Genomic DNA, 26,500 nt, shown 5'->3' on the forward strand with positions numbered 1-26,500 from the left:
GGCCCTGTACAACTGCAGTAAGACCTCCCTGCTCCTATACTCAAATCCCCTCGCTATGAAGGCCAACATACCATTTGCCTTCTTCACCGCCTGCTGTACCTGCATGGCCAACTTTCAATGACTGATGTACCATGACACCCAGGTCTCGTTGCACCTCCCCTTTTCCTAATCTGCCGCCATTCAGATAATATTCTGCCTTCCTGTTTTTACCACCAAAGTGGATAACCTCACATTTATCCACATTATACTTCATCCCCAGCATCGAAGCACTGACCACACTCGACCAGCTCCGCTGGGCAGGGCCACATTGTCCGCATGTCCCCCAGACACGAGACTCCCCAAAGCAAGCGCTCTACTCGGAACTCCTTCACGGGCAAACGGGCCAAAGGTGGGCAGAGGAAACGTTACAAGGGACCACCCTCAAAGCCTCCCCTGATAAAGTGCAACATCCCCACAGACACCTGGGAGTCCCTGGGCCCAAAGACCAGTCCCGCCCTAAGTGGAGGAAGTGCATCCGGGAGGGCGCTGAGCACCTCGAGTCTCGTCGCCGAGAGCGTGCAGAAACCAAGCGCAGGCAGCGGAAGGAGCGTACGGCAAACCAGTCCCACCCTCCCCTTCCCCTCAACCACTGTCTGTCCCACCTGTGACAGGGACTGTGGCTCCCGTATTGGGCTGTTCAGCCACCTAAGGACTCGTGTTAAGAGCGGAAGCAAGTCTTCCTGGACTCCGGCTGGATCAGAGAGAGAGAGAGAGAGAGATGTCCTGAATCTCTGGGTGTGCAATACCTGCCTTGCAGTTCAATCCCCCGCCACCGGAGGTCCCCCCAATCCACACAATCAGTCTCCAGCCTCTGGTGTCTCCAAAACTTCATCCTCATATCATCGGCATTCCCTCGGAATCGAGGGAGACTTGCCCCTACTCTAACAATGAGTCCTTCGGTGGCTGGACAGACACCTTTGGCCCGTTTGCCCGGGAAGGAGTTCCGAGTAGAGCGCTTGCTTGGGGGAGCCGCGTGTCTGGGGGGGGCATGCGGACAATGTGGCCCTGCCCAGCGGAGCTGGTCGAGTGTGGTCAGTGGGCAACCGGATGTTAGGTTCCAGCCAGGGTAACATGGGTGAGAATGAGGTGCCCCCAGGTAAGCTTTAAACCTGCACTCGGATAACGACTGCAGGGTGCAGGACTGATCAAAGGTTTGAATGGGAACAGTATCAAAGACTCCCGGTTCTCCAGGCCCTTTCACCCCCCCCCCCGGGACGTCCCAACGCGCCTCACGGCCAATGGCGTACTATCGGAGGGCGCTCGCTGTTGTATTGTGGGAAACGCCAATTTGCGCACAGCAAGCTCCCACACACAGCGATGTGATAATGACCCGGATCGTCTGTTTTAGTGATGTTGGACGAGGGATAAATATTGGCCCCAGGACACCGGGGAGAACTCCCCCTGCTCTTCTTCCAATAGTGGCCCCGGGATCTTTTACATCCACCCGAGAGGGCAGACGGGGCCTCGGTTTAATGTCTCATCCGAAATATAGCCCCTCCGACAGTGCGGGGCTCCCTCAGTACCGCCCCTCCGACAGTGCGGCTCTCCCTCAGTACCGCCCCTCCGACAGTGCGGGGCTCCCTCAGTACCGCCCCTCCGACAGTGCGTCACTCCCTCAGTACCGCCCCTCCGACAGTGCGGCTCTCCCTCAGTACCGCCCCTCCGACAGTGCGGGGCTCCCTCAGTACTGCCCCTCCGACAGTGCGGCGCTCCTTCAGTACTGCCCCTCCGACAGTGCGGCTCTCCCTCAGTACCGCCCCTCCGACAGTGCGGCTCTCCCTCAGTACCGCCCCTCCGACAGTGTGGCGCTCCCTCAGTACTGCCCCTCCGACAGTGCGGGTCTCCCTCAATACTGCCCCTCCGACAGTGCGGCGCTCCCTCAGTGCCGTCCCTCCGACAGTGCGGGGCTCCCTCAGTACCGCCCCTCCGACAGTGCGGCGCTCCCTCAGTACTGCCCCTCCGACAGTGCGGGGCTCCCTCAGTACTGCCCCTCCGACAGTGCGGCACTCCCTCAGTGCCGTCCCTCCGACAGTGCGGGGCTCCCTCAGTACTGCCCCTCCGACAGCGCTGAAACGCTCAGCTTTCATAGCTCCGAGACATGAGTGCTCGCCAGAGGGCCTGGCTACTTACCCTTTGTCGGCTCTCTGTGCTACTGCAGTCATTACTCTGGTATTCCGGTCGTGATGCACCTCCGGAGGTCCCATGCGTGTCTCGCAGACGCTGCAAATGGTTTCGGAGCTGAACAAACAATTCCAATCACATCATGTCAGGCAAAGCCGTCAGGTTCCTTCCATTTCCCAGGGCCTGGGGGCGAGCGGTGCAAACAAAACACACTCATTGTAATGCAGCCAGTGCTGCCTCTTGTAAGGCTCCTGCTACAAGCCATTGAACAAGGAACAGAAGATGTTTTGTGAGGGTTGTCTACAGGGACGAGAGCCACTGCTCTCACGTGTTGTGTCAGATCAGCGTATTCGAGCGGCAGGTTTCATTGCAGAGGGATTTTACACCATTTCATTCTGAGCGAGCGAGCGATGGAAATCCGAGCACGTTACAGTGAGGGGTGTGTGGTATATCAGTGTTACAGTGAGGGGTGTGGGGTATATCAGTGTTACAGTGAGGGGTGTGGGGTATATCAGTGTTACAGTGAGAGGTGTGAGGTATATCAGTGTTACAGTGAGGGGTGTGGGGTATATCAGTGTTACAGTGAGGGGTGTGGGGTATATCAGTGTTACAGTGAGGGGTGTGGGGTATATCAGTGTTACAGTGAGGGTGAGGGGTATATCAGTGTTACAGTGAGGGGTGTGGGGTATATCAGTGTTACAGTGAGGGGTGTGGGGGGTATATCAGTGTTACAGTGAGGGGTGTGGGATATATCAGTGTTACAGTGAGGGGTGTGTGGTATATCAGTGTTACAGTGAGGGTGAGGGGTATATCAGTGTTACAGTGAGGGGTGTGGGGTATATCAGTGTTGCAGTGAGGGTGAGGGGTATATCAGTGTTACAGTGAGGGGTGTGGGGTATATCAGTGTTACAGTGAGGGGTGTGGGGTATATCAGTGTTACAGTGAGGGGTGTGGGGGGTATATCAGTGTTACAGTGAGGGGTGTGGGATATATCAGTGTTACAGTGAGGGGTGTGTGGTATATCAGTGTTACAGTGAGGGGTGTGGGGTATATCAGTGTTACAGTGAGGGGTGTGGGTTATATCAGTGTTAGTGAGGGATGTGGGGTATATCAGTGTTACAGTGAGGGGTGTGGGGTATATCAGTGTTACAGTGAGGGGTGTGGAGTATATCAGTGTTACAGTGAGGGGTGTGGGGTATATCAGTGTTACAGTGAGGGGTGTGGGGTATATCAGTGTTACAGTGAGGGGTGTGGGGTATATCAGTGTTACAGTGAGGGTGTGGGGTATATCAGTGTTACAGTGAGGGGTGTGGGGTATATCAGTGTTACAGTGAGGGGTGTGGGGTATATCAGTGTTACAGTGAGGGGTGTGGTGTATATCAGTGTTACAGTGAGGGGTGTGGGGTATATCAGTGTTACAGTGAGGGGTGTGGGGTATATCAGTGTTACAGTGAGGGGTGTGGGGTATATCAGTGTTACAGTGAGGGGTGTGGGGTATATCAGTGTTACAGTGAGGGGTGTGGGGTATATCAGTGTTACAGTGAGGGGTGTGGGGTATATCAGTGTTACAGTGAGGGTGAGGGGTATATCAGTGTTACAGTGAGGGTGAGGGGTATATCAGTGTTACAGTGAGGGGTGTGGGGTATATCAGTGTTACAGTGAGGGGTGTGGGGTATATCAGTGTTACAGTGAGGGGTGTGGGGGGTATATCAGTGTTACAGTGAGGGGTGTGGGATATATCAGTGTTACAGTGAGGGGTGTGTGGTATATCAGTGTTACAGTGAGGGGTGTGGGGTATATCAGTGTTACAGTGAGGGGTGTGGGTTATATCAGTGTTAGTGAGGGATGTGGGGTATATCAGTGTTACAGTGAGGGGTGTGGGGTATATCAGTGTTACAGTGAGGGGTGTGGAGTATATCAGTGTTACAGTGAGGGGTGTGGGGTATATCAGTGTTACAGTGAGGGGTGTGGGGTATATCAGTGTTACAGTGAGGGGTGTGGGGTATATCAGTGTTACAGTGAGTGGTGTGGGGTATATCAGTGTTACAGTGAGGGGTGTGGGGTATATCAGTGTTACAGTGAGGGGTGTGGGGTATATCAGTGTTACAGTGAGGGGTGTGGGGTATATCAGTGTTACAGTGAGGGGTGTGGGGTATATCAGTGTTACAGTGAGGGGTGTGGAGTATATCAGTGTTACAGTGAGGGGTGTGGAGTATATCAGTGTTACAGTGAGGGGTGTGGGGTATATCAGTGTTACAGTGAGGGGTGTGGGGTATATCAGTGTTACAGTGAGGGGTGTGGGGTATATCAGTGTTACAGTGAGGGGTGCGGGGTATATCAGTGTTACAGTGAGGGGTGTGGGGTATATCAGTGTTACAGTGAGGGATGTGGGGCATATCAGTGTTACAGTGAGGGGTGTGGGATATATCAGTGTTACAGTGAGAGGTGTGGGGTATATCAGTGTTACATTGAGGTGTGTGGGGTATATCAGTGTTACAGTGAGGGGTGCGGGGTATATCAGTGTTACAGTGAGTGGTGTGGGATATATCAGTGTTACAGTGAGGGATGTGGGGTATATCAGTGTTACAGTGAGGGATGTGGGGTATATTAATGTTACTGTGAGGGGTGTGGGATATATCAGAGTTACAGTGAGGGGTGTGGTGTATATCAGTGTTACAGTGAGGGATGCGGGGTATATCACTGTTACAGTGAGGGAGGTGGGGTATATTAATGTTACTGTGAGGGGTGTGGGATATATCAGAGTTACAGTGAGGGGTGTGGTGTATATCAGTGTTACAGTGAGGGATGCGGGGTATATCAGTGTTACAGTGAGGGATGTGGGGTATATCAGTGTTACAGTGAGGGGTGTGGGGTATATCAATGATATAGTGAGAGGTGCGGGGTATATCAGTGTTACAGTGAGGGGTGTGTGGGGTATATCAGTGTTACAATGAGGGGTGTGGGGTATATCAGTGTTACAGTGAGGGGTGTGGGGTATATCGGTGTTACAGTGAGGGGTGTGGGGTACATCAGTGTTACAGTGAGGGGTGTGGGGTATATCAGTGTGTTACAGTGAGGGGTGTGGGGTATATCAGTGTTACAGTGAGGGGTGTGGGGTACATCAGTGTTACAGTGAGGGGTGTGGGGTATATCAGTGTGTTACAGTGAGGGGTGTGGGGTATATCAGTGTTACAGTGAGGGGATTGGGTATATCAGTGTGTTACAGTGAGGGGTGTGGGGTATATCAGTGTTACAGTGAGGGGTGTGGGGTATATTAGTGTGTTAACAGTGAGGGGTGTGGGGTACATCAGTGTTACAGTGAGGGGTGCGGGGTATATCAGTGTGACAGTGAGGGGTGTGGGGTATATCCGTGTTACAGTGAGGGGTGTGGGGTATATCAATGTTACAGTGAGGGGTATGGGGTATATCAGTGTTACAGTGAGGGGTGTGGGATATATCAGTGTTACAGTGAGGGGTGTGGGGTATATCAGTGTTACAGTGAGGGGTGTGGGGTATATCAGTGTTACAGTGAGGGGTGTGGGGTATATTAGTGTGTTACAGTGAGTGGTGTGGGGTACATCAATGTTACAGTGAGGGGTGTGGGTTATATCAGTGTTACAGTGAGGGGTGTGAGGTATATCAGTGTTACAGTGAGGGGTGTGGGGTATATCAGTGTTACAGTGAGGGGTGTGGGGTATATCAGTGTTACAGTGAGGGGTGTGGGGTATATCAGTGTAACAGTGAGGGGTGTGGGGTATATCGGTGTTACAGTGAGGGGTGTGGGGTATATTAGTGTTACAGTGAGGGGTGTGGGCTATATCAGTGTTACAGTGAGGGGTGTGGGGTATATCAGTGTTACAGTGAGGGGTGTGGGGTATATTAGTGTTACAGTGAGGGGTGTGGGGTATATCAGTGTTACAGTGAGGGGTGTGGGGTATATCAGTGTTACAGTGAGGGATGTGGTGTATATCAGTGTTACAGTGAGGGGTGCGGGGTCTATCAGAGTATTACAGTGAGGGGTGTGGTGTATATCAGTGTTACAGTGAGGGGTGCGGGGTATATCAGTGTTACAGTGAGGGGTGCGGAATATATCAGTGTTACAGTGAGGGTGCGGGGTATATCAGTGTTACAGTGAGAGGTGCGGGGTATATCAGTGTTACAGTGAGGGGTGCGGGGTATATCAGTGTTACAGTGAGGGGTGCGGGGTATATCAGTGTTACAGTGAGGGGTGCGGAGTATATCAGTGTTACAGTGAGGCGTGCGGGTTATATCAATGTTACAGTGAGGGGTGTGGGGTATATCAGTGTTACAGTGAGGGGTGTGGGGTTTATCAGTGTTACAGTGAGGGGTGTGGGATATATCAGTGTTACAGTGAGTGGTGTGGAGTATATCAGTGTTACAGTGAGGGGTGTGGAGTATATGAGTGTTACATTGAGGGGTGTGGGGTATATCAGTGTTACAGTAAGAGGTGTGGGGTATATCAGTGTTACATTGAGGTGTGTGGTGTATATCAGTGTTACAGTGAGGGATGTGGGGTACATCAGTGTTACAGTGAGGGGTGCGGGGTATATCAGTGTGACAGTGAGGGGTGTGGGGTATATCCGTGTTACAGGGAGGGGTGTGGGGTATATCAATGTTACAGTGAGGGGTATGGGGTATATCAGTGTTACAGTGAGGGGTGTGGGATATATCAGTGTTACAGTGAGGGGTGTGGGGTATATCAGTGTTACAGTGAGGGGTGTGGGGTATATCAGTGTTACAGTGAGGGGTGTGGGGTATATTAGTGTTACAGTGAGGGGTGTGGGGTATATCAGTGTGTTACAGTGAGGGGTGTGGGGTATATCAGTGTTACAGTGAGGGGTGTGGGGTACATCAGTGTTACAGTGAGGGGTGTGGGGTATATCAGTGTGTTACAGTGAGGGGTGTGGGGTATATCAGTGTTACAGTGAGGGGATTGGGTATATCAGTGTGTTACAGTGAGGGGTGTGGGGTATATCAGTGTTACAGTGAGGGGTGTAGGGTATATTAGTGTGTTAACAGTGAGGGGTGTGGGGTACATCAGTGTTACAGTGAGGGGTGCGGGGTATATCAGTGTGACAGTGAGGGGTGTGGGGTATATCCGTGTTACAGTGAGGGGTGTGGGGTATATCAATGTTACAGTGAGGGGTATGGGGTATATCAGTGTTACAGTGAGGGGTGTGGGATATATCAGTGTTACAGTGAGGGGTGTGGGGTATATCAGTGTTACAGTGAGGGGTGTGGGGTATATCAGTGTTACAGTGAGGGGTGTGGGGTATATTAGTGTGTTACAGTGAGTGGTGTGGGGTACATCAATGTTACAGTGAGGGGTGTGGGTTATATCAGTGTTACAGTGAGGGGTGTGAGGTATATCAGTGTTACAGTGAGGTGTGTGGGGTATATTAGTGTTACAGTGAGGGGTGTGGGCTATATCAGTGTTACAGTGAGGGGTGTGGGGTATATCAGTGTTACAGTGAGGGGTGTGGGGTATATTAGTGTTGCAGTGAGGGGTGTGGGGTATATCAGTGTTAAGTGAGAGGTGTGGGGTATATCAGTGTTACAGTGAGGGGTGTGGGGTATATCAGTGTTACAGTGAGGGGTGTGAGGTCTATCAGAGTATTACAGTGAGGGGTGTGGTGTACATCAGTGTTACAGTGAGGGGTGCGGGGTATATCAGTGTTACAGTGAGGGGTGTGGGGTATATCAGTGTTACAGTGAGGGGTGCGGGGTATATCAGTGTTACAGTGAGGGGTGCGGAATATATCAGTGTTACAGTGAGGGTGCGGGGTATATCAGTGTTACAGTGAGAGGTGCGGGGTATATCAGTGTTACAGTGAGGGGTGCGGTGTATATCAGTGTTACAGTGAGGGGTGCGGGGTATATCAGTGTTACAGTGAGGGGTGCGGAGTATATCAGTGTTACAGTGAGGCGTGCGGGTTATATCAATGTTACAGTGAGGGGTGTGGGGTATATCAGTGTTACAGTGAGGGGTGTGGGGTTTATCAGTGTTACAGTGAGGGGTGTGGGATATATCAGTGTTACAGTGAGTGGTGTGTAGTATATCAGTGTTACAGTGAGGGGTGTGGAGTATATGAGTGTTACATTGAGGGGTGTGGGGTATATCAGTGTTACAGTAAGAGGTGTGGGGTATATCAGTGTTACATTGAGGTGTGTGGTGTATATCAGTGTTACAGTGAGGGATGTGGGGTATATCAGTGTTACAGTGAGGGATGTGGGGTATATTAATGTTATTGTGAGGGGTGTGGGATATATCAGAGTTACAGTGAGGGGTGTGGTGTATATCAGTGTTACAGTGAGGAATGCCGGGTATATCAGTGTTACAGTGAGAGGTGTGGGGTATATCAGTGTTACAGTGAGGGGTGTGGGGTATATCAGTGATATGATGAGATGTGCAGGGTATATCAGTGTTACAGTGAGGGGTGTGTGGGGTATATCAGTGTTACAATGAGGGGTGTGGGGTATATCAGTGTTACAGTGAGGGGTGTGGGGTATATCAGTGTTACAGTGAGTGGTGTGGGGTATATCAGTGTTGCAGTGAGGGGTGTGGGGTATATCAGTGTGTTACAGTGAGGGGTGTGGGGTATATCAGTGTTACAGTGAGGGGTGTGGGGTATATCAGTGTTACAGTGAGGGGTGTGGGGTATATTAGTGTGTTACAGTGAGGGGATTGGGTATATCAGTGTGTTACAGTGAGGGGTGTGGGGTATAACAGTGTTACAGTGAGGGGTGTGGGGTATATTAGTGTGTTACAGTGAGGGATGTGGGGTACATCAATGTTACAGTGAGGGGTATGGGGTATATCAGTGTTACAGTGAGGGGTGTGGGGTATATCAGTGTTACAGTGAGGGGTGTGGGGTATATCAGTGTTACAGTGAGGGGTGTGGGGTATATCAATGTGACAGTGAGGGGTGTGGGATATATCAGTGTTACAGTGAGGGGTGTGGGGCATATCAGTGTGACAGTGAGGGGTGTGGGGTATATCAGTGTTACAGTGAGGTGTGTGGGATATATCAGTGTTACAGTGAGGGGTGTGGGGTATATCAGTGTTACAGTGAGGAATGTGAGGTATATCAGTGTATTACAGTAAGGGGTGTGGGGTATATCAGTGTTACAGTGAGAGGTGTGGGGTATATCAGTGTTACAGTGAGAGGTGTGGGGTATATCAGTGTTACATTGAGGGGTGTGGGGTATATCAGTGTTACAGTGAGGGGTATGGGGTATATCAGTGTTACAGTGAGGGATGTGGGCTATATCAGTGTTACAGTGAGGGGTGTGGGGTATATCAGTGTTACAGTGAGAGGTGTGGGGTATATCAGTGTTACATTGAGGCGTGTGGGGTATATCAGTGTTACAGTGAGGGGTGTGGGGTGTATCACTGTTACAGTGAGGGATGTGGGGTATATCAATGTTACAGTGAGGGATGTGGGATATATCAGAGTTACAGTGAGGGATGTGGTGTATATCAGTGTTACAGTGAGGGGTGCGGGGTATATCAGTGTTACAGTGAGAGGTGTGGGGTATATCAGTGTTACAGTGAGGGATGTGGGGTATATCAGTGATATAGTGAGGGGTGCGGGGTATATCAGTGTTACAGTGAGGGGTGTGGGGTATATCAGTGTTACAGTGAGGGATGTGGGGTATATCAGTGTTACAGTGAGGGGTGTGGGGTATATCAGTGTTACAATGAGAGGTGTGGGTTATATCAGTGTTACATTGAGGGGTGTGGGGTATATCAGTGTTACAGTGAGGGGTGTGGGGCATATCAGTGTTACAGTGAGAGGTGTGGGGTATATCAGTGTTACAGTGAGGAATGTGGCGTATATCAGTGTATTACAGTGAGGGGTGTGGGGTATATCAGTGTTACAGTGAGGGGTGCGGGGTATATCAGTGTTACAGTGAGGAGTGTGGGGTATATCAGTGTATTACAGTGAGGGGTGTGGGGTATATCAGTGTTACAGTGAGGGGTTTGAGGTATATCGGTGTTACATTGAAGGGGTGTGGGGTATATCAGTGTTACAGTGAGAGGTGTGAGGTATATCAGTGTTACATTGAGGGATGTGGGGTATACCAGTGTTACAGTGAGGGGTGTGGTGTATATCACTGTTAGAGTGAGGGATATGGGGTATATCAATGTTACAGTGAGGGATGTGGGATATATCAGAGTTACAGTGAGGGGTGTGGTGTATATCAGTGTTACAGTGAGAGGTGCGGGGTATATCAGTGTTACAGTGAGAGGTGTGGGGTATATCAGTGTTGCAGTGAGGGATGCGGGGTATATCAGTGATATAGTGAGGGGTGTGGGGTACATCAGTTTTACAGTGAGGGGTGTGTGGGGTATATCAGTGTTACAATGAGGGGTGTGGGGTATATCAGTGTTACAGTGAGGGGTGTGGGGTATATCAGTGTTACAGTGAGTGGTGTGGGGTATATCAGTGTTGCAGTGAGGGGTGTGGGGTATATCAGTGTGTTACAGTGAGGGGTGTGGGGTATATCAGTGTTACAGTGAGGGGTGTGGGGTATATCAGTGTTACAGTGAGGGGTGTGGGGTATATTAGTGTGTTGCAGTGAGGGGATTGGGTATATCAGTGTGTTACAGTGAGGGGTGTGGGGTATATCAGTGTTACAGTGAGGAATGTGAGGTATATCAGTGTATTACAGTGAGGGGTGTGGGGTATATCAGTGTTACAGTGAGAGGTGTGGGGTATATCAGTGTTACAGTGAGAGGTGTGGGGTATATCAGTGTTACATTGAGGGGTGTGGGGTATATCAGTGTTACAGTGAGGGGTATGGGGTATATCAGTGTTACAGTGAGGGATGTGGGCTATATCAGTGTTGCAGTGAGGGGTGTGGGGTATATCAGTGTTACAGTGAGAGGTGTGGGGTATATCAGTGTTCCATTGAGGCGTGTGGGGTATATCAGTGTTACAGTGAGGGGTGTGGGGTATATCACTGTTACAGTGAGGGATGTGGGGTATATCAATGTTACAGTGAGGGATGTGGGATATATCAGAGTTACAGTGAGGGATGTGGTGTATATCAGTGTTACAGTGAGGGGTGCGGGGTATATCAGTGTTACAGTGAGAGGTGTGGGGTATATCAGTGTTACAGTGAGGGATGTGGGGTATATCAGTGATATAGTGAGGGGTGCGGGGTATATCAGTGTTACAGTGAGGGGTGTGGGGTATATCAGTGTTACAGTGAGGGATGTGGGGTATATCAGTGTTGCAGTGAGGGGTGTGGGGTATATCAGTGTTACAATGAGAGGTGTGGGTTATATCAGTGTTACATTGAGGGGTGTGGGGTATATCAGTGTTACAGTGAGGGGTGTGGGGCATATCAGTGTTACAGTGAGAGGTGTGGGGTATATCAGTGTTACAGTGAGGAATGTGGGGTATATCAGTGATATAGTGAGGGGTGCGGGGTATATCAGTGTTACAGTGAGGGGTGTGGGGTATATCAGTGTTACAGTGAGGGATGTGGGGTATATCAGTGTTGCAGTGAGGGGTGTGGGGTATATCAGTGTTACAATGAGAGGTGTGGGTTATATCAGTGTTACATTGAGGGGTGTGGGGTATATCAGTGTTACAGTGAGGGGTGTGGGGCATATCAGTGTTACAGTGAGAGGTGTGGGGTATATCAGTGTTACAGTGAGGAATGTGGGGTATATCAGTGTATTACAGTGAGGGGTGTGGGGTATATCAGTGTTACAGTGAGGGGTGCGGGGTATATCAGTGTTACAGTGAGGAGTGTGGGGTATATCAGTGTATTACAGTGAGGGGTGTGGGGTATATCAGTGTTACAGTGAGGGGTTTGAGGTATATCGGTGTTACAGTGAAGGGGTGTGGGGTATGTCAGTGTTACAGTGAGAGGTGTGAGGTATATCAGTGTTACATTGAGGGATGTGGGGTATACCAGTGTTACAGTGAGGGGTGTGGTGTATATCAGTGTTACAGTGAGAGGTGTGGGGTATATCAGTGTTACAGTGAGGAATGTGGGGTATATCAGTGTATTACAGTGAGGGGTGTGGGGTATATCAGTGTTACAGTGAGGGGTGCGGGGTATATCAGTGTTACAGTGAGGAGTGTGGGGTATATCAGTGTATTACAGTGAGGGGTGTGGGGTATATCAGTGTTACAGTGAGGGGTTTGAGGTATATCGGTGTTACAGTGAGGGATGTGGGGTATATCAATGTTACATTGAGGGATGTGGGGTATATCAGTGTTACATTGAGGGGTGTGGGGTATATCAGTGTTACAGTGAGGGGTGTGGGGCATATCAGTGTTACAGTGAGAGGTGTGGGGTATATCAGTGTTACAGTGAGGAATGTGGGGTATATCAGTGTATTACAGTGAGGGGTGTGGGGTATATCAGTGTTACAGTGAGGGGTGTGGGATATATCAGTGTTACAGTGAGGGGTGTGGGGCATATCAGTGTGACAGTGAGGGGTGTGGGGTATATCAGTGTTACAGTGAGGTGTGTGGGATATATCAGTGTTACAGTGAGGGGTGTGGGGTATATCAGTGTTACAGTGAGGAATGTGAGGTATATCAGTGTATTACAGTGAGGGGTGTGGGGTATATCAGTGTTACAGTGAGGGGTGTGGGGTATATCAGTGTTACAGTGAGGGGTGTGGGCTATATCAGTGTTACAGTGAAGGGGTGTGGGGTATATCAGTGTTACAGTGAGAGGTGTGGGGTATATCAGTGTTACATTGAGGGGTGTGGGGTATATCAGTGTTACAGTGAGGGGTATGGGGTATATCAGTGTTACAGTGAGGGATGTGGGCTATATCAGTGTTACAGTGAGGGGTGTGGGGTATATCAGTGTTACAGTGAGAGGTGTGGGGTATATCAGTGTTACATTGAGGCGTGTGGGGTATATCAGTGTTACAGTGAGGGGTGTGGGGTATATCACTGTTACAGTGAGGGATGTGGGATATATCAGAGTTACAGTGAGGGATGTGGTGTATATCAGTGTTACAGTGAGGGGTGCGGGGTATATCAGTGTTACAGTGAGAGGTGTGGGGTATATCAGTGTTACAGTGAGGGATGTGGGGTATATCAGTGATATAGTGAGGGGTGCGGGGTATATCAGTGATATAGTGAGGGGTGTGGGGTATATCAGTGTTACAGTGAGGGGTGTGGGGTATATCAGTGTTACAATGAGAGGTGTGGGGTATATCAGTGTTACATTGAGGGGTGTGGGGTATATCAGTGTTACAGTGAGGGGTGTGGGGCATATCAGTGTTACAGTGAGGGGTGTGGGGTATATCAGTGTTACAGTGAGGAATGTGGGGTATATCAGTGTATTTCAGTGAGGTGTGTGGGGTATATCAGTGTATTACAGTGAGGGGTGTGGGGTATATCAGTGTTACAGTGAGGGGTTTGAGGTATATCGGTGTTACAGTGAAGGGGTGTGGGGTATATCAGTGTTACAGTGAGATGTGTGAGGTACATCAGTGTTACATTGAGGGGTGTGGGGTATACCAGTGTTACAGTGAGGTGTGTGTGGTATATCAGTGTTACAGTGAGGGATGTGGGCTATATCAGTGTTACAGTGAGGGGTATGGGGTATATCAGTGTTACAGTGAGAGGTGTGGGGTATATCAGTGTTACATTGAGGCGTGTGGGGTATATCAGTGTTACAGTGAGGGGTGTGGGGTATATCACTGTTACAGTGAGGGATATGGGGTATATCAATGTTACAGTGAGGGATGTGGGATATATCAGAGTTACAGTGAGTGGTGTGGTGTATATCAGTGTTACAGTGAGAGGTGCGGGGTATATCAGTGTTACAGTGAGAGGTGTGGGGTATATCAGTGTTACAGTGAGGGATGCGGGGTATATCAGTGATATAGTGAGGGGTGCGGGGTATATCAGTTTTACAGTGAGGGGTGTGTGGGGTATATCAGTGTTACAGTGAGGGGTGTGGGGTATATCAGTGTTACAGTGAGGGGTGTGGGGTATATCAGTGTTACAGTGAGATGTATGGGGTATATCAGTGTTACAGTGAGAGGTATGGGGTATATCAGTGTTACAGTGAGGGGTGCGGGGTATATCAGTGATATAGTGAGGGGTGTGGGGTATATCAGTGTTACAGTGAGGGATGTGGGGTATATCAGTGTTACAGTGAGAGGTGTGGGGTATATCAGTGTTACAGTGAGGGATGCGGGGTATATCCGTGTTACAGTGAGGGGTGTGGGGTATATAAGTGTTACAGAGAGGGGTATGGGGTATATCAGTGTTACAGTGAGGGGTGTGGGGTATATCAGTGTTTCAGTGAGGGGTGTGGGGTATATCGGCGTTACAGTCTTGGGTGTGGGGTATATCAGTGTTCCAGTGAGGGGTGTGGGGTATATCGGTGTTACAGTGAGGGGTATGGGGTATGTCGGTGTTACAGTGAGGGGTGTGTGGTATATCAATGTTACAGTGAGGGGTGTGGGTATATCAGTGCTACAGTGAGGGGTGTGGGGTATATCAGTGTTACAGTGAGGGGTGTGGGGTATATCAGTGTTACATTGAGGGATGTGGGGTATACCAGTGTTACAGTGAGGGGTGTGGTGTATATCACTGTAACAGTGAGGGATATGGGGTATATCAATGTTACAGTGAGGGATGTGGGATATATCAGAGTTACAGTGAGGGGTGTGGTGTATATCAGTGTTACAGTGAGAGGTGCGGGGTATATCAGTGTTACAGTGAGGGATGCGGGGTATATCAGTGATATAGTGAGGGGTGCGGGGTATATCAGTTTTACAGTGAGGGGTGTGTGGGGTATATCAGTGTTACAATGAGGGGTGTGGGGTATATCAGTGTTACAGTGAGGGGTGTGGGGTATATCAGTGTTACAGTGAGTGGTGTGGGGTATATCAGTGTTGCAGTGAGGGGTGTGGGGTATATCAGTGTGTTACAGTGAGGGGTGTGGGGTATATCAGTGTTACAGTGAGGGGTGTGGGGTATATCAGTGTTACAGTGAGGGGTGTGGGGTATATTAGTGTGTTGCAGTGAGGGGATTGGGTATATCAGTGTGTTACAGTGAGGGGTGTGGGGTATAACAGTGTTACAGTGAGGGGTGTGGGGTATATTAGTGTGTTACAGTGAGGGATGTGGGGTACATCAATGTTACAGTGAGGGGTATGGGGTATATCAGTGTTACAGTGAGGGGTGTGGGGTATATCAGTGTTACAGTGAGGGGTGTGGGGTATATCAGTGTTACAGTGAGGGGTGTGGGGTATATCAGTGTTACAGTGAGGGGTGTGGGGTATATCAATGTGACAGTGAGGGGTGTGGGATATATCAGTGTTACAGTGAGGGGTGTGGGGCATATCAGTGTGACAGTGAGGGGTGTGGGGTATATCAGTGTTACAGTGAGGTGTGTGGGATATATCAGTGTTACAGTGAGGGGTGTGGGGTATATCAGTGTTACAGTGAGGGGTGTGGGCTATATCAGTGTTACAGTGAAGGGGCGTGGGGTATATCAGTGTTACAGTGAGAGGTGTGGGGTATATCAGTGTTACATTGAGGGGTGTGGGGTATATCAGTGTTACAGTGAGGGGTATGGGGTATATCAGTGTTACAGTGAGGGATGTGGGCTATATCAGTGTTACAGTGAGGGGTGTGGGGTATATCAGTGTTACAGTGAGAGGTGTGGGGTATATCAGTGTTACATTGAGGCGTGTGGGGTATATCAGTGTTACAGTGAGGGGTGTGGGGTATATCACTGTTACAGTGAGGGATGTGGGGTATATCAATGTTACAGTGAGGGATGTGGGATATATCAGAGTTACAGTGAGGGATGTGGTGTATATCAGTGTTACAGTGAGGGGTGCGGGGTATATCAGTGTTACAGTGAGAGGTGTGGGGTATATCAGTGTTACAGTGAGGGATGTGGGGTATATCAGTGATATAGTGAGGGGTGCGGGGTATATCAGTGATATAGTGAGGGGTGTGGGGTATATCAGTGTTACAGTGAGGGGTGTGGGGTATATCAGTGTTACAATGAGAGGTGTGGGGTATATCAGTGTTACATTGAGGGGTGTGGGGTATATCAGTGTTACAGTGAGTGGTGTGGGGCATATCAGTGTTACAGTGAGGGGTGTGGGGTATATCAGTGTTACAGTGAGGAATGTGGGGTATATCAGTGTATTTCAGTGAGGTGTGTGGGGTATATCAGTGTTACAGTGAGGGGTGCGGGGTATATCAGTGTTGCAGTGAGGAGTGTGGGGTATATCAGTGTATTACAGTGATGGGTGTGGGGTATATCAGTGTTACAGTGAGGGGTTTGAGGTATATCGGTGTTACAGTGAAGGGGTGTGGGCTATATCAGTGTTACAGCGAGAGGTGTGAGGTATATCAGTGTTACATTGAGGGGTGTGGGGTATACCAGTGTTACAGTGAGGTGTGTGTGGTATATCAGTGTTACAGTGAGGGATGTGGGCTATATCAGTGTTACAGTGAGGGGTATGGGGTATATCAGTGTTACAGTGAGAGGTGTGGGGTATATCAGTGTTACATTGAGGCGTGTGGGGTATATCAGTGTTACAGTGAGGGGTGTGGGGTATATCACTGTTACAGTGAGGGATATGGGGTATATCAATGTTACAGTGAGGGATGTGGGATATATCAGAGTTACAGTGAGTGGTGTGGTGTATATCAGTGTTACAGTGAGAGGTGCGGGGTATATCAGTGTTACAGTGAGAGGTGTGGGGTATATCAGTGTTACAGTGAGGGATGCGGGGTATATCAGTGATATAGTGAGGGGTGCGGGGTATATCAGTTTTACAGTGAGGGGTGTGTGGGGTATATCAGTGTTACAGTGAGGGGTGTGGGGTATATCAGTGTTACAGTGAGGGGTGTGGGGTATATCAGTGTTACAGTGAGATGTATGGGGTATATCAGTGTTACAGTGAGAGGTATGGGGTATATCAGTGTTACAGTGAGGGGTGCGGGGTATATCAGTGATATAGTGAGGGGTGTGGGGTATATCAGTGTTACAGTGAGGGATGTGGGGTATATCAGTGTTACAGTGAGAGGTGTGGGGTATATCAGTGTTACAGTGAGGGATGCGGGGTATATCCGTGTTACAGTGAGGGGTGTGGGGTGTATAAGTGTTACAGAGAGGGGTATGGGGTATATCAGTGTTACAGTGAGGGGTGTGGGGTATATCAGTGTTTCAGTGAGGGGTGTGGGGTATATCGGCGTTACAGTCTTGGGTGTGGGGTATATCAGTGTTCCAGTGAGGGGTGTGGGGTATATCGGTGTTACAGTGAGGGGTATGGGGTATATCGGTGTTACAGTGAGGGGTGTGTGGTATATCAATGTTACAGTGAGGGGTGTGGGTATATCAGTGCTACAGTGAGGGGTGTGGGGTATATCAGTGTTACAGTGAGGGGTGTGGGGTATATCAGTGTTAGTGAGAGGTGTGGGGTATATCGGTGTTACAGTGAGGGGTGTGGGGTATATCAGTGTTACAGTGAGAGGTGTGGGGTATATCGGTGTTACAGTGAGGGGTGTGGGGTATATCAGTGTTACAGTGAGGGGTGTGGGGTATATCAGTGTTACAGTGAGAGGTGTGGGGTATATCGGTGTTACAGTGAGGGGTGTGGGGTATATCAGTGTTACAGTGAGGGGTGTGGGGTATATCAGTGTTACAGTGAGGGGTGTGTGAGGTGTATCAGTGTTACAGTGAGGGGTGTGGGGTATATCAGTGTTACAGTGAGGGGTGTGGGGTATATCGATGTTACAGTGAGGGGTGTGGGGTATATCAGTGTTACAGTGAGGGGTGCGGGGTATATCAGTGTTACAGTGAGGGGTGTGGGGTATATCAGTGTTACAGTGAGGGGTGCGGAGTATATCAGTGTTACAGTGAGGGGTGTGGGGTTCACTTTATTATTGACTCTGCCTTCATTCTCTCTCTGAGTACTGAGTACTGAGGGAGCCCCGCACTGTCGGAGGGGAGGTACTGATGGAGTGCCGCACTGTCGGAGGGGCAGTACTGAGGGAGTGCCGCACTGTCAGAGGGGCAGTACTGAGGGAGCGCCGCACTGTCGGAGGGGCAGTACTGAGGGAGCGCCCCACTGTCGGAGGGGCAGTACTGAGGGAGCCCCGCACTGTCGGAGGGGCAGTACTGAGGGAGCGCCGCACTGTCGGAGGGGCAGTACTGAGGGAGTGCCGCACTGTCGGAGGGGCGGTACTGAGGGAGCCCCGCACTGTCGGAGGGTCGGTACTGAGGGAGCCCCGCACTGTCGGAGGGGCAGTACTGAGGGTGTGCCGCACTGTCGGAGGGGCAGTACTGAGGGAACACCGCACTGTCGGAGGGGCAGTACTGAGGGAGTGCCGCACTGTCGGAGGGGCGGTACTGAGGGAGCGCCGCACTGTCGGAGGGGCAGTACTGAGGGAGCCCCGCACTGTCGGAGGGGCAGTACTGAGGGTGTGCCGCACTGTCGGAGGGGCAGTACTGAGGGAACACCGCACTGTCGGAGGGGCGGTACTGAGGGAGCCCCGCACTGTCGGAGGGGCGGTACTGAGGGAGCGCCGCACTGTCGGAGGGGCAGTACTGAGGGAGCGCCGCACTGTCGGAGGGGCGGTACTGAGGGAGCGCCGCACTGTCGGAGGGGCAGTACTGAGGGAGCCCCGCACTGTCGGAGGGGCTGTATTTCGGATGAGACATTAAACCGAGGCCCCGTCTGCCCTCTCGGGTGGATGTAAAAGATCCCGGGGCCACTATTGGAAGAAGAGCAGGGGGAGTTCTCCCCGGTGTCCTGGGGCCAATATTTATCCCTCGACCAACATCACTAAAACAGACGATCCGGGTCATTATCACATCGCTGTGTGTGGGAGCTTGCTGTGCGCAAATTGGCGTTTCCCACATTGCAACAGTGAGCGCAGTTCAAAAAAAGTCCTTGTATTGGCTGTGAGGGGCTCTGGGATAACCGGAGGTGTTTAAAGGCACGGAAAAATGCGGGTCTTGTCTCAGTGTCTCTGTCGGTCTTGTCTTTCTCTGACGCTCTCTCTTTCTTGCGCTCTCTCTATCTCTCTCTCTCTATCTCTATTCCGTCCGTGCGTCACCTGTGTGTGCCTTCCGTTTTCCAGATCAGCCGGACCCACCCTTCGATTTGGTGCTCAAGATCGTCCGGGAAAGGGAAGTGCAACTCTCCTGGAGTCCCGGAAACAATCATAACAGCCCCATCGAAGGTAGGTACAGCCCCCTGAGCAAAACAGAGTGTTCCCCAGTCCCATCGTCACAACAGGAGGAGGCCGTTCAGCCCCTCGAGTCTGTTACATTAGGGACAGGAGGAGGCCGTTCAGCCCCTCGAGTCTGTTACATTAGGGACAGGAGGAGGCCGTTCAGCCCCTCGAGTCTGTTACATTAGGGACAGGAGGAGGCCGTTCAGCCCCTCGAGCCTGTTACATTAGGGACAGGAGGAGGCCGTTCAGCCCCTCGAGCCTGTTACATTAGGAACAGGAGGAGGCAGTTCAGCCCCTCGAGTCTGTTACATTAGGGACAGGAGGAGGCCATTCAGCCCCTCGAGCCTGTTACATTAGGGACAGGAGGAGGCCGTTCAGCCCCTCGAGCCTGTTACATTAGGGACAGGAGGAGGCCGTTCAGCCCCTCGAGCCTGTTACATTAGGAACAGGAGGAGGCAGTTCAGCCTCTCGAGCCTGTTACATTAGGAACAGGAGGAGGCCGTTCATCTATCCATCCCCGATTTAAAATTAATAGTTGACCCTCAGCATCGACTGCCGTTTGGGGAAGAGAGTTGCAAACGTCTCCCACCCTGTGTGTGTCGAAATGTTTCCCAACTTCACTCCCGAAAGGTCTGGCTCTAACTATTAGCATCTGCCCCCTGGTCCTCGACCCCCCGACCAGCGGAGATAGTCTCTCTCTCTCGATCCACCCGAACTGTTCCCCTCAATACCCTGAAATCTTCGATCAGATCGCCCCTGAACCGTCTAAATCCCAGGGAATACGCCCCGTGTTTGTGTCACCTCTGCTCGTAATCTAACGCTTGGAGTGCGGGTATCATTGAGGGTCGGATTAGGGTAGTGTGTGTATAACAGCAGGAAGAACTTGCACTTACAAAGCGCCTTCCGCAAAACATCTGAAGGTGCTTCACAGGTACATTTTCAAACAACAGTAGAAATGAGGACCAAAGGATTGGTCAAAGGTCTGGCCAGCCGCTCTCAATTACCCTTGCGCAGCTCGGTGTCACATGTTTAAATCCCGTCACTCCTGTGAAAGGCTTTGGGACGTCTCACAAGTTAAAGGCACTATATAAATGCACGTTGCCGTGGTTTGTTGTCCTTGGGGGCGATTCAACCGCCGATTGAAATTGTGTTCTTGTTCCCCTCCCCGCTCCCTCGGGGGCCGTGGGGGCCGTTTGGCGGATGTAGAGTTTGTCGTCGAGTTTGAGGAGAATATCTTCGACGCGGGGACGTGGCACGTGATGAGGCGCCTGGACGGCGACCAGCAGGAGGCGCACTTGGCGCTGTCGCCCTACGTGAACTACAGCTTCCGCGTCTACTCCGTCAACGGATTCGGACGCAGCGTCCCCAGCGAGAACACCGAGCGCTACATGGCCCCGTCGGCAGGTAGGCTGGGGCGGGGGGGAACATCAGAACATCAGACACAGGAGCAGGAGTCGGCCATTCGGCCCCTCGAGCCCGCTCCGCCATTTAATACGACCATGGCTGATCCGATCATGGACTCAGCTCCACTTCCCTGCCCGCCCCCTTATCCCCTTATCATTTAAGAAACTGTCTATCTCTGTCTTAAATATATTCAATGTCCCGGCTTCCGGAGCTCTCTGAGGCAGCGAATTCCACAGATTTACAACCCTCTGAGAGAAGAAATTCCTCCTCATCTCAGTTTTAAATGGGCGGCCCCTTATTCTAAGACCATGCCCCCTAGTTCTAGTCTCCCCCATCAGTGGGAACATCCTCTCTGCATCCACCTTGTCGAGCCCCCCCTCATAATCTTATACGTTTCGATAAGATCAGCTCTCATTCTTCTGAACTCCAATGAGTAGAGGCCCAACCTCCTCAACCTTTCCTCATAAGTCAACCCCCTCATCCCCGGAATCAACCGAGTGAACCTTCTCTGAACTGCCTCCAAAGCAAAGTATATCCTTTCGTAAATACGGAGACCAGAACTGCACGCAGTACTCCAGGTGTGGCCTCACCAATACCCTGTATAACTGGAGCAAGACTTCCCTGCTTTTATACTCCATCCCCTTTGCAATAAAGGCCAAGATACCATTGGCCTTCCTGATCACTTGCTGTACCTGCATACTAACCTTTTGTGTTTCATGTACAAGTAACCCCCAGGTCCCGCTGCACTGCCGCACTTTGTAATCTTTCTCCATTTAAATAATAACTTGCTCTTTGATTTTTTTCTGCCAAAGTGCATGACTACTTTGCAACTTCTGTGTGATGTTGTGAAGAGGATCACCATTATCATCATCGTAGGCAATCCCTCGGAATCGAGGAAGACTTGCTTCCACTCTAACAATGAGTCCTTAGGTGACTGAACAGCCCAATACGGGAGCCACAGTCCCTGTCCCAGGTGGGACAGACAGTGGTTGAGGGAAGGGGAGGGTGGGACTGGTTTGCCACACGCTCCTTCCGCTGCCTGCGCTTGGTTTCTGCACGCTCTCGGCGACGAGACTCGAGGTGCTCAGCGCCCTCCCGGATGCACTTCCTCCACTTAGGGCGGACTGGTCTTTGGGCCCAGGGACTCCCAGGTGTCGGTGGGGATGTTGCACTTTATCAGGGAGGCTTTGAGGGTGGTCCCTTGTAACGTTTCCTCTGCCCACCTTTGGCCCGTTTGCCCGTGAAGGAGTTCCGAGTAGAGCGCTTGTCTCGTGTCTGGGGGGGACATGCGGACAATGTGGCCCTGCCCAGCGGAGCTGGTCGAGTGTGGTCAGTGCTTCGATGCTGGGGATGTTGGGCCTGGTCGAGGACGCTAACGTTGGTGCGTCTGTCCTCCCGGGGGATTTGCAGGATCTTGCGGAGACAGCGTTGGTGGTATTTCTCCAGCGACTTGAGGTGTCTACTGTACATGGTCCGTGTCTCTGAGCCATACAGGAGGGCGGGTATCACTACAGCCCCGTCGACCATGAGCTGGGGGTGAGGTACCTACTGTACATGGTCCGTGTCTCTGAGCCATACAGGAGGGCGGGTATCACTACAGCCCTGTAGACCATGAGCGGGGGGTGAGGTACCTACTGTACATGGTCCATGTCTCTGAGCCATACAGGAGGGCGGGTATCACTACAACCCTGTAGACCATGAGCTGGGTGGTGGATTTGAGGGCCTGGTCTTCAAACACTCTATCCCTCAGACGGCCGAAAGCTGCACTGGCGCACTGGAGGCGGTGTTGGATCTCATCGTCAATGTCTGCCCTTGTTGATATCACTGTAACCGTTGCATGATTTACCTGAGATGGGGGACAATTAATCTCTAACGGCCTTTTGTTTCCAACACGCAGCGCCAGAGAAGAATCCGGGCCGGGTTAAAGGTGAAGGGTCGCTCCCGAGCAACATGATCATCACGTGGGAGGTACGCCACACACACTCGTCGCTGTGTTTCAAACCCCTTCCGCCAAATCCTTCGCTGTCCCGGCGAGGAGATTTCATGGCCAGCCAGGTTTCATGTGGCAAGAGTTGGTGTGATACGCAGTCACAGTCAGTAAACACAGCAACCATGTCCCACAAACCACAATGGGATGAATGATGTGTGTTTGTGTGTCCGGCCCAGGGCATAAGAACATCAGACACAGGAGCAGGAGTCGGCCATTCGGCCCCTCGAGCCCGCTCCGCCATTCAATCAGATCGCGGCTGATCCGATCTTGGGCTCAGCTCCACTTCCCCGCCCGCCCCTTCACTCCCTTATCGCTCAAAAATCTGTCTATCTCCCCCTTAAATATATTCAATGACCCAGCCCCCACAGCTCTCTGGGGCAGAGAATTCCACAAATTCACCGGAAGAAATTCCTCCTCATCTCCGTCCTAAATGGGCGGCCCCTTATTCTGAGACTATGTGCCCCCTAGTTCTAGATTCCCCCGACACCGGAAGAAATCCCTACTCTTCCAACAGTACCGTGGGATCATTAGCATCACAAGGTAGGTAGACTGCCCCTCCGACAGTGCGGCACTCCCTCAGTACCGCCCCTCCGACAGTACGGCGCTCCCTCAGTACCGCCCCTCCGACAGTGCGGCGCTCCCTCAGTACCGCCCCTCCGACAGTGCGGCGCTCCCTCAGTACCGCCCCTCCGACAGTGCGGGGCTCCCTCAGTACCGCCCCTCCGACAGTGCGGCACTCCCTCAGTACCGCCCCTCCGACAGTGCGGCACTCCCTCAGTACTGCCCCTCCGACAGTGCGGCGCTCCCTCAGTACTGCCCCTCCGACAGTGCGGCGCTCCCTCAGTACTGCCCCTCCGACAGTGCGGCGCTCCCTCAGTACTGCCCCTCTGACAGCGCGGCGCTCCCTCAGTACCGCCCCTCCGACAGTGCGGCGCTCCCTCAGTACTGCCCCTCCGACAGTGCAGTGCTCCCTCAGTACCGCCCCTCCGACAGTGCGGTGCTCCCTCAGTACTGCCCCTCCGACAGTGCGGCACTCCCTCAGTACTGCCCCTCCGACAGTGCGGCACTCCCTCAGTACCGCCCCTCCGAAAGTGCGGCACTCCCTCAGTACTGCCCCTCCGACAGTGCGGGGCTCCCTCAGTACTGCCCCTCCGACAGTGCAGTGCTCCCTCAGTACCGCCCCTCCGACAGTGCGGGGCTCCCTCAGTACCGCCCCTCCGACAGTGCGGCACTCCCTCAGTACCGCCCCTCCGACAGTGCGGCACTCCCTCAGAACTGCCCCTCCGACAGTGCGGCACTCCCTCAGTACTGCCCCTCCGACAGTGCGGCACTCCCTCAGTACTGCCCCTCCGACAGTGCGGCACTCCCTCAGTACTGCCCCTCCGACAGTGCGCGCTCCCTCAGTACTGTCCCTCCGACAGTGCGGCACTCCCTCAGTACTGTCCCTCCGACAGTGCGGCACTCCCTCAGTACTGTCCCTCCGACAGTGCGGCACTCCCTCAGTACTGCCCCTCCGACAGTGCGGCGCTCCCTCAGTACTGCCCCTCCGACAGTGCAGTACGGCGCTCCCTCAGTACTGCCCCTCCGACAGTGCGGCACTCCCTCAGTACTGCCCCTCCGACAGTGCGCGCTCCCTCAGTACCGTCCCTCCGACAGTGCGGCACTCCCTCAGTACTGTCCCTCCGACAGTGCGGCACTCCCTCAGTACTGTCCCTCCGACAGTGCGGCACTCCCTCAGTACTGCCCCTCCGACAGTGCGGCACTCCCTCAGTACTGTCCCTCCGACAGTGCGGCACTCCCTCAGTACTGTCGCTCCGACAGTGCGGCACTCCCTCAGTACTGTCCCTCCGACAGTGCGGCACTCCCTCAGTACTGCCCCTCCGACAGTGCGGCACTCCCTCAGTACCCCCCCTCTGACAGTTTCCTGCTCCCAGTGGCGCCTTGGGTCACATTTGTGCATTAAAGCCACCATTTAAAAAAAACATTTATTAGTTCCCGCGATGTGGGCGTCGCTGGCAAGGCCGGCGTTTATTGCCCGTCCCTGATTGCCCCTTGAGAAGGTGGTGGTGAGCCGCCTTCTTGAACCGCTGCAGTCCGTGTGGTGAAGGTGCTCCCACAGTGCTGTTAGGGAGGGAGTTCCAGGATTGTGACCCAGTTCGGAGGTTACAGAGATAGGGAGGGGTTAGGGGCTGGAGGAGGTTACAGAGATAGGGAGGGGTGAAGGGGCTGGAGGGGGTTACAGAGATAGGGAGGGGTGTAGGGGCTGGAGGGAGTTACAGAGATAGGGAGGGATTAGCGGCTGGAGGGGGTTACAGAGATAGGGAGGGGTGTAGGGGCTCGAGGGAGTTCCAGAGATAGGGAGGGGTGTAGGGGCTGGAGGAGGTTAGAGAGATAGGGAGGGGTTAGGGGCTGGAGGAGGTTACAGAGATAGGGAGGGGTGAAGGGGCTGGAGGGAGTTACAGAGATAGGGAGGGATTAGCGGCTGTAGGGGGTTACAGAGATAGGGAGGGGTGTAGGGGCTGGAGGGAGTTCCAGAGATAGGGAGCGGTGTAGGGGCTGGAGGAGGTTAGAGAGATAGGGAGGGGTTAGGGGCTGGAAGAGGTTACAGAGATCGGGAGGGGTGTTGGGGCTGGAGGAGGTTACAGAGATAGGGAGGGGTGTCGGGGCTGAAGGAGGTTACAGAGATAGGGAGGGGTGTAGGGGCTGGAGGAGGTTACAGAGATAGGGAGGGGTGTAGGGGCTGGAGGGGGTTACAGAGATAGGGAGGGGTGTAGGGGCTGGAGGAGGTTACAGAAATAGGGAGGGGTGTCGGGGCTGGAGGAGGTTACAGAGATAGGGAGGGGGGCGAGGGCCATGGAATGATTTGAACACGATGAGAATTTTATAATTGAAGTGTTGCCGGACCAGGAACCTATGTAGGTCAGTGAGCACAGGGGGTGATGGGTGAGTGGGACTGGGTGCGAGTTAGGACACGGGGCAAAGGGGATGATGGGTGAGTGGGACTGGGTGCGAGTTAGGACACGGGGTCAGTGAGCACAGCGGGTGATGGGTGAGTGGGACTGGGTGCGAGTTAGGACACGGGGTCAGTGAGCACAGGGGGTGATGGGTGAGTGGGACTGGGTGTGAGTTAGGACACGGGGCAGTGAGCACAGGGGGTGATGGGTGAGCGGGACTGGGTGTGAGTTAGGATATGGGGCAGTGAGCACACGGGGTGATGGGTGAGTGGGACTGGGTGCGAGTTAGGACACGGGGCACAGGGGGTGATGGGTGAGCGGGACTGGGTGCGAGTTAGGACACGGGGTCAGTGAGCACAGGGGGTGATGGGTGAGTGGGACTGGGTGCGAGTTAGGACACGGAGCACAGGGGGTGATGGGTGAGTGGGACTTGGTGTGAGTTAGGACACGGGGTCAGTGAGCACAGGGGGTGATGGGTGAGTGGGACTGGGTGCGAGTTAGGACACGGGGTCAGTGAGCACAGGGGGTGATGGGTGAGTGGGACTGGGTGTGAGTTAGGACACGGGGTCAGTGAGCACAGGGGGTGATGGGTGAGTGGGACTGGGTGTGAGTTAGGACACGAGGTCAGGGAGCACAGGGGGTGATGGGTGAGTGGGACTGGGTGCGAGTTAGGACACGGGGCACAGGGGGTGATGGGTGAGCGGGACTGGGTGCGAGTTAGGACATGGGGCAGTGAGCACAGGGGGTGATGGGTGAGTGGGACTGGG

The 26,500-nt window shown here is 52.5% G+C and overlaps 1 protein-coding gene across 1 annotated transcript in view; it reads left to right on the top strand.

Moving 5' to 3' along the window:
* Positions 1-26,500, top strand: part of LOC139240471 (neural cell adhesion molecule L1-like) — a 97,161-nt gene that overhangs the window by 18,399 nt on the left and 52,262 nt on the right. The window contains exons 6-8 of the mRNA XM_070869007.1: positions 19,290-19,391; positions 20,592-20,789; positions 22,687-22,757. Of these exons, the coding sequence (XP_070725108.1) occupies positions 19,290-19,391; positions 20,592-20,789; positions 22,687-22,757 (371 nt within the window). The remainder of the gene's footprint in view (positions 1-19,289; positions 19,392-20,591; positions 20,790-22,686; positions 22,758-26,500) is intronic.

This window comes from Pristiophorus japonicus, chromosome 32 (assembly GCF_044704955.1).
Source record: "Pristiophorus japonicus isolate sPriJap1 chromosome 32, sPriJap1.hap1, whole genome shotgun sequence".
NCBI classification, from domain to species: Eukaryota; Metazoa; Chordata; class Chondrichthyes; family Pristiophoridae; genus Pristiophorus; species Pristiophorus japonicus.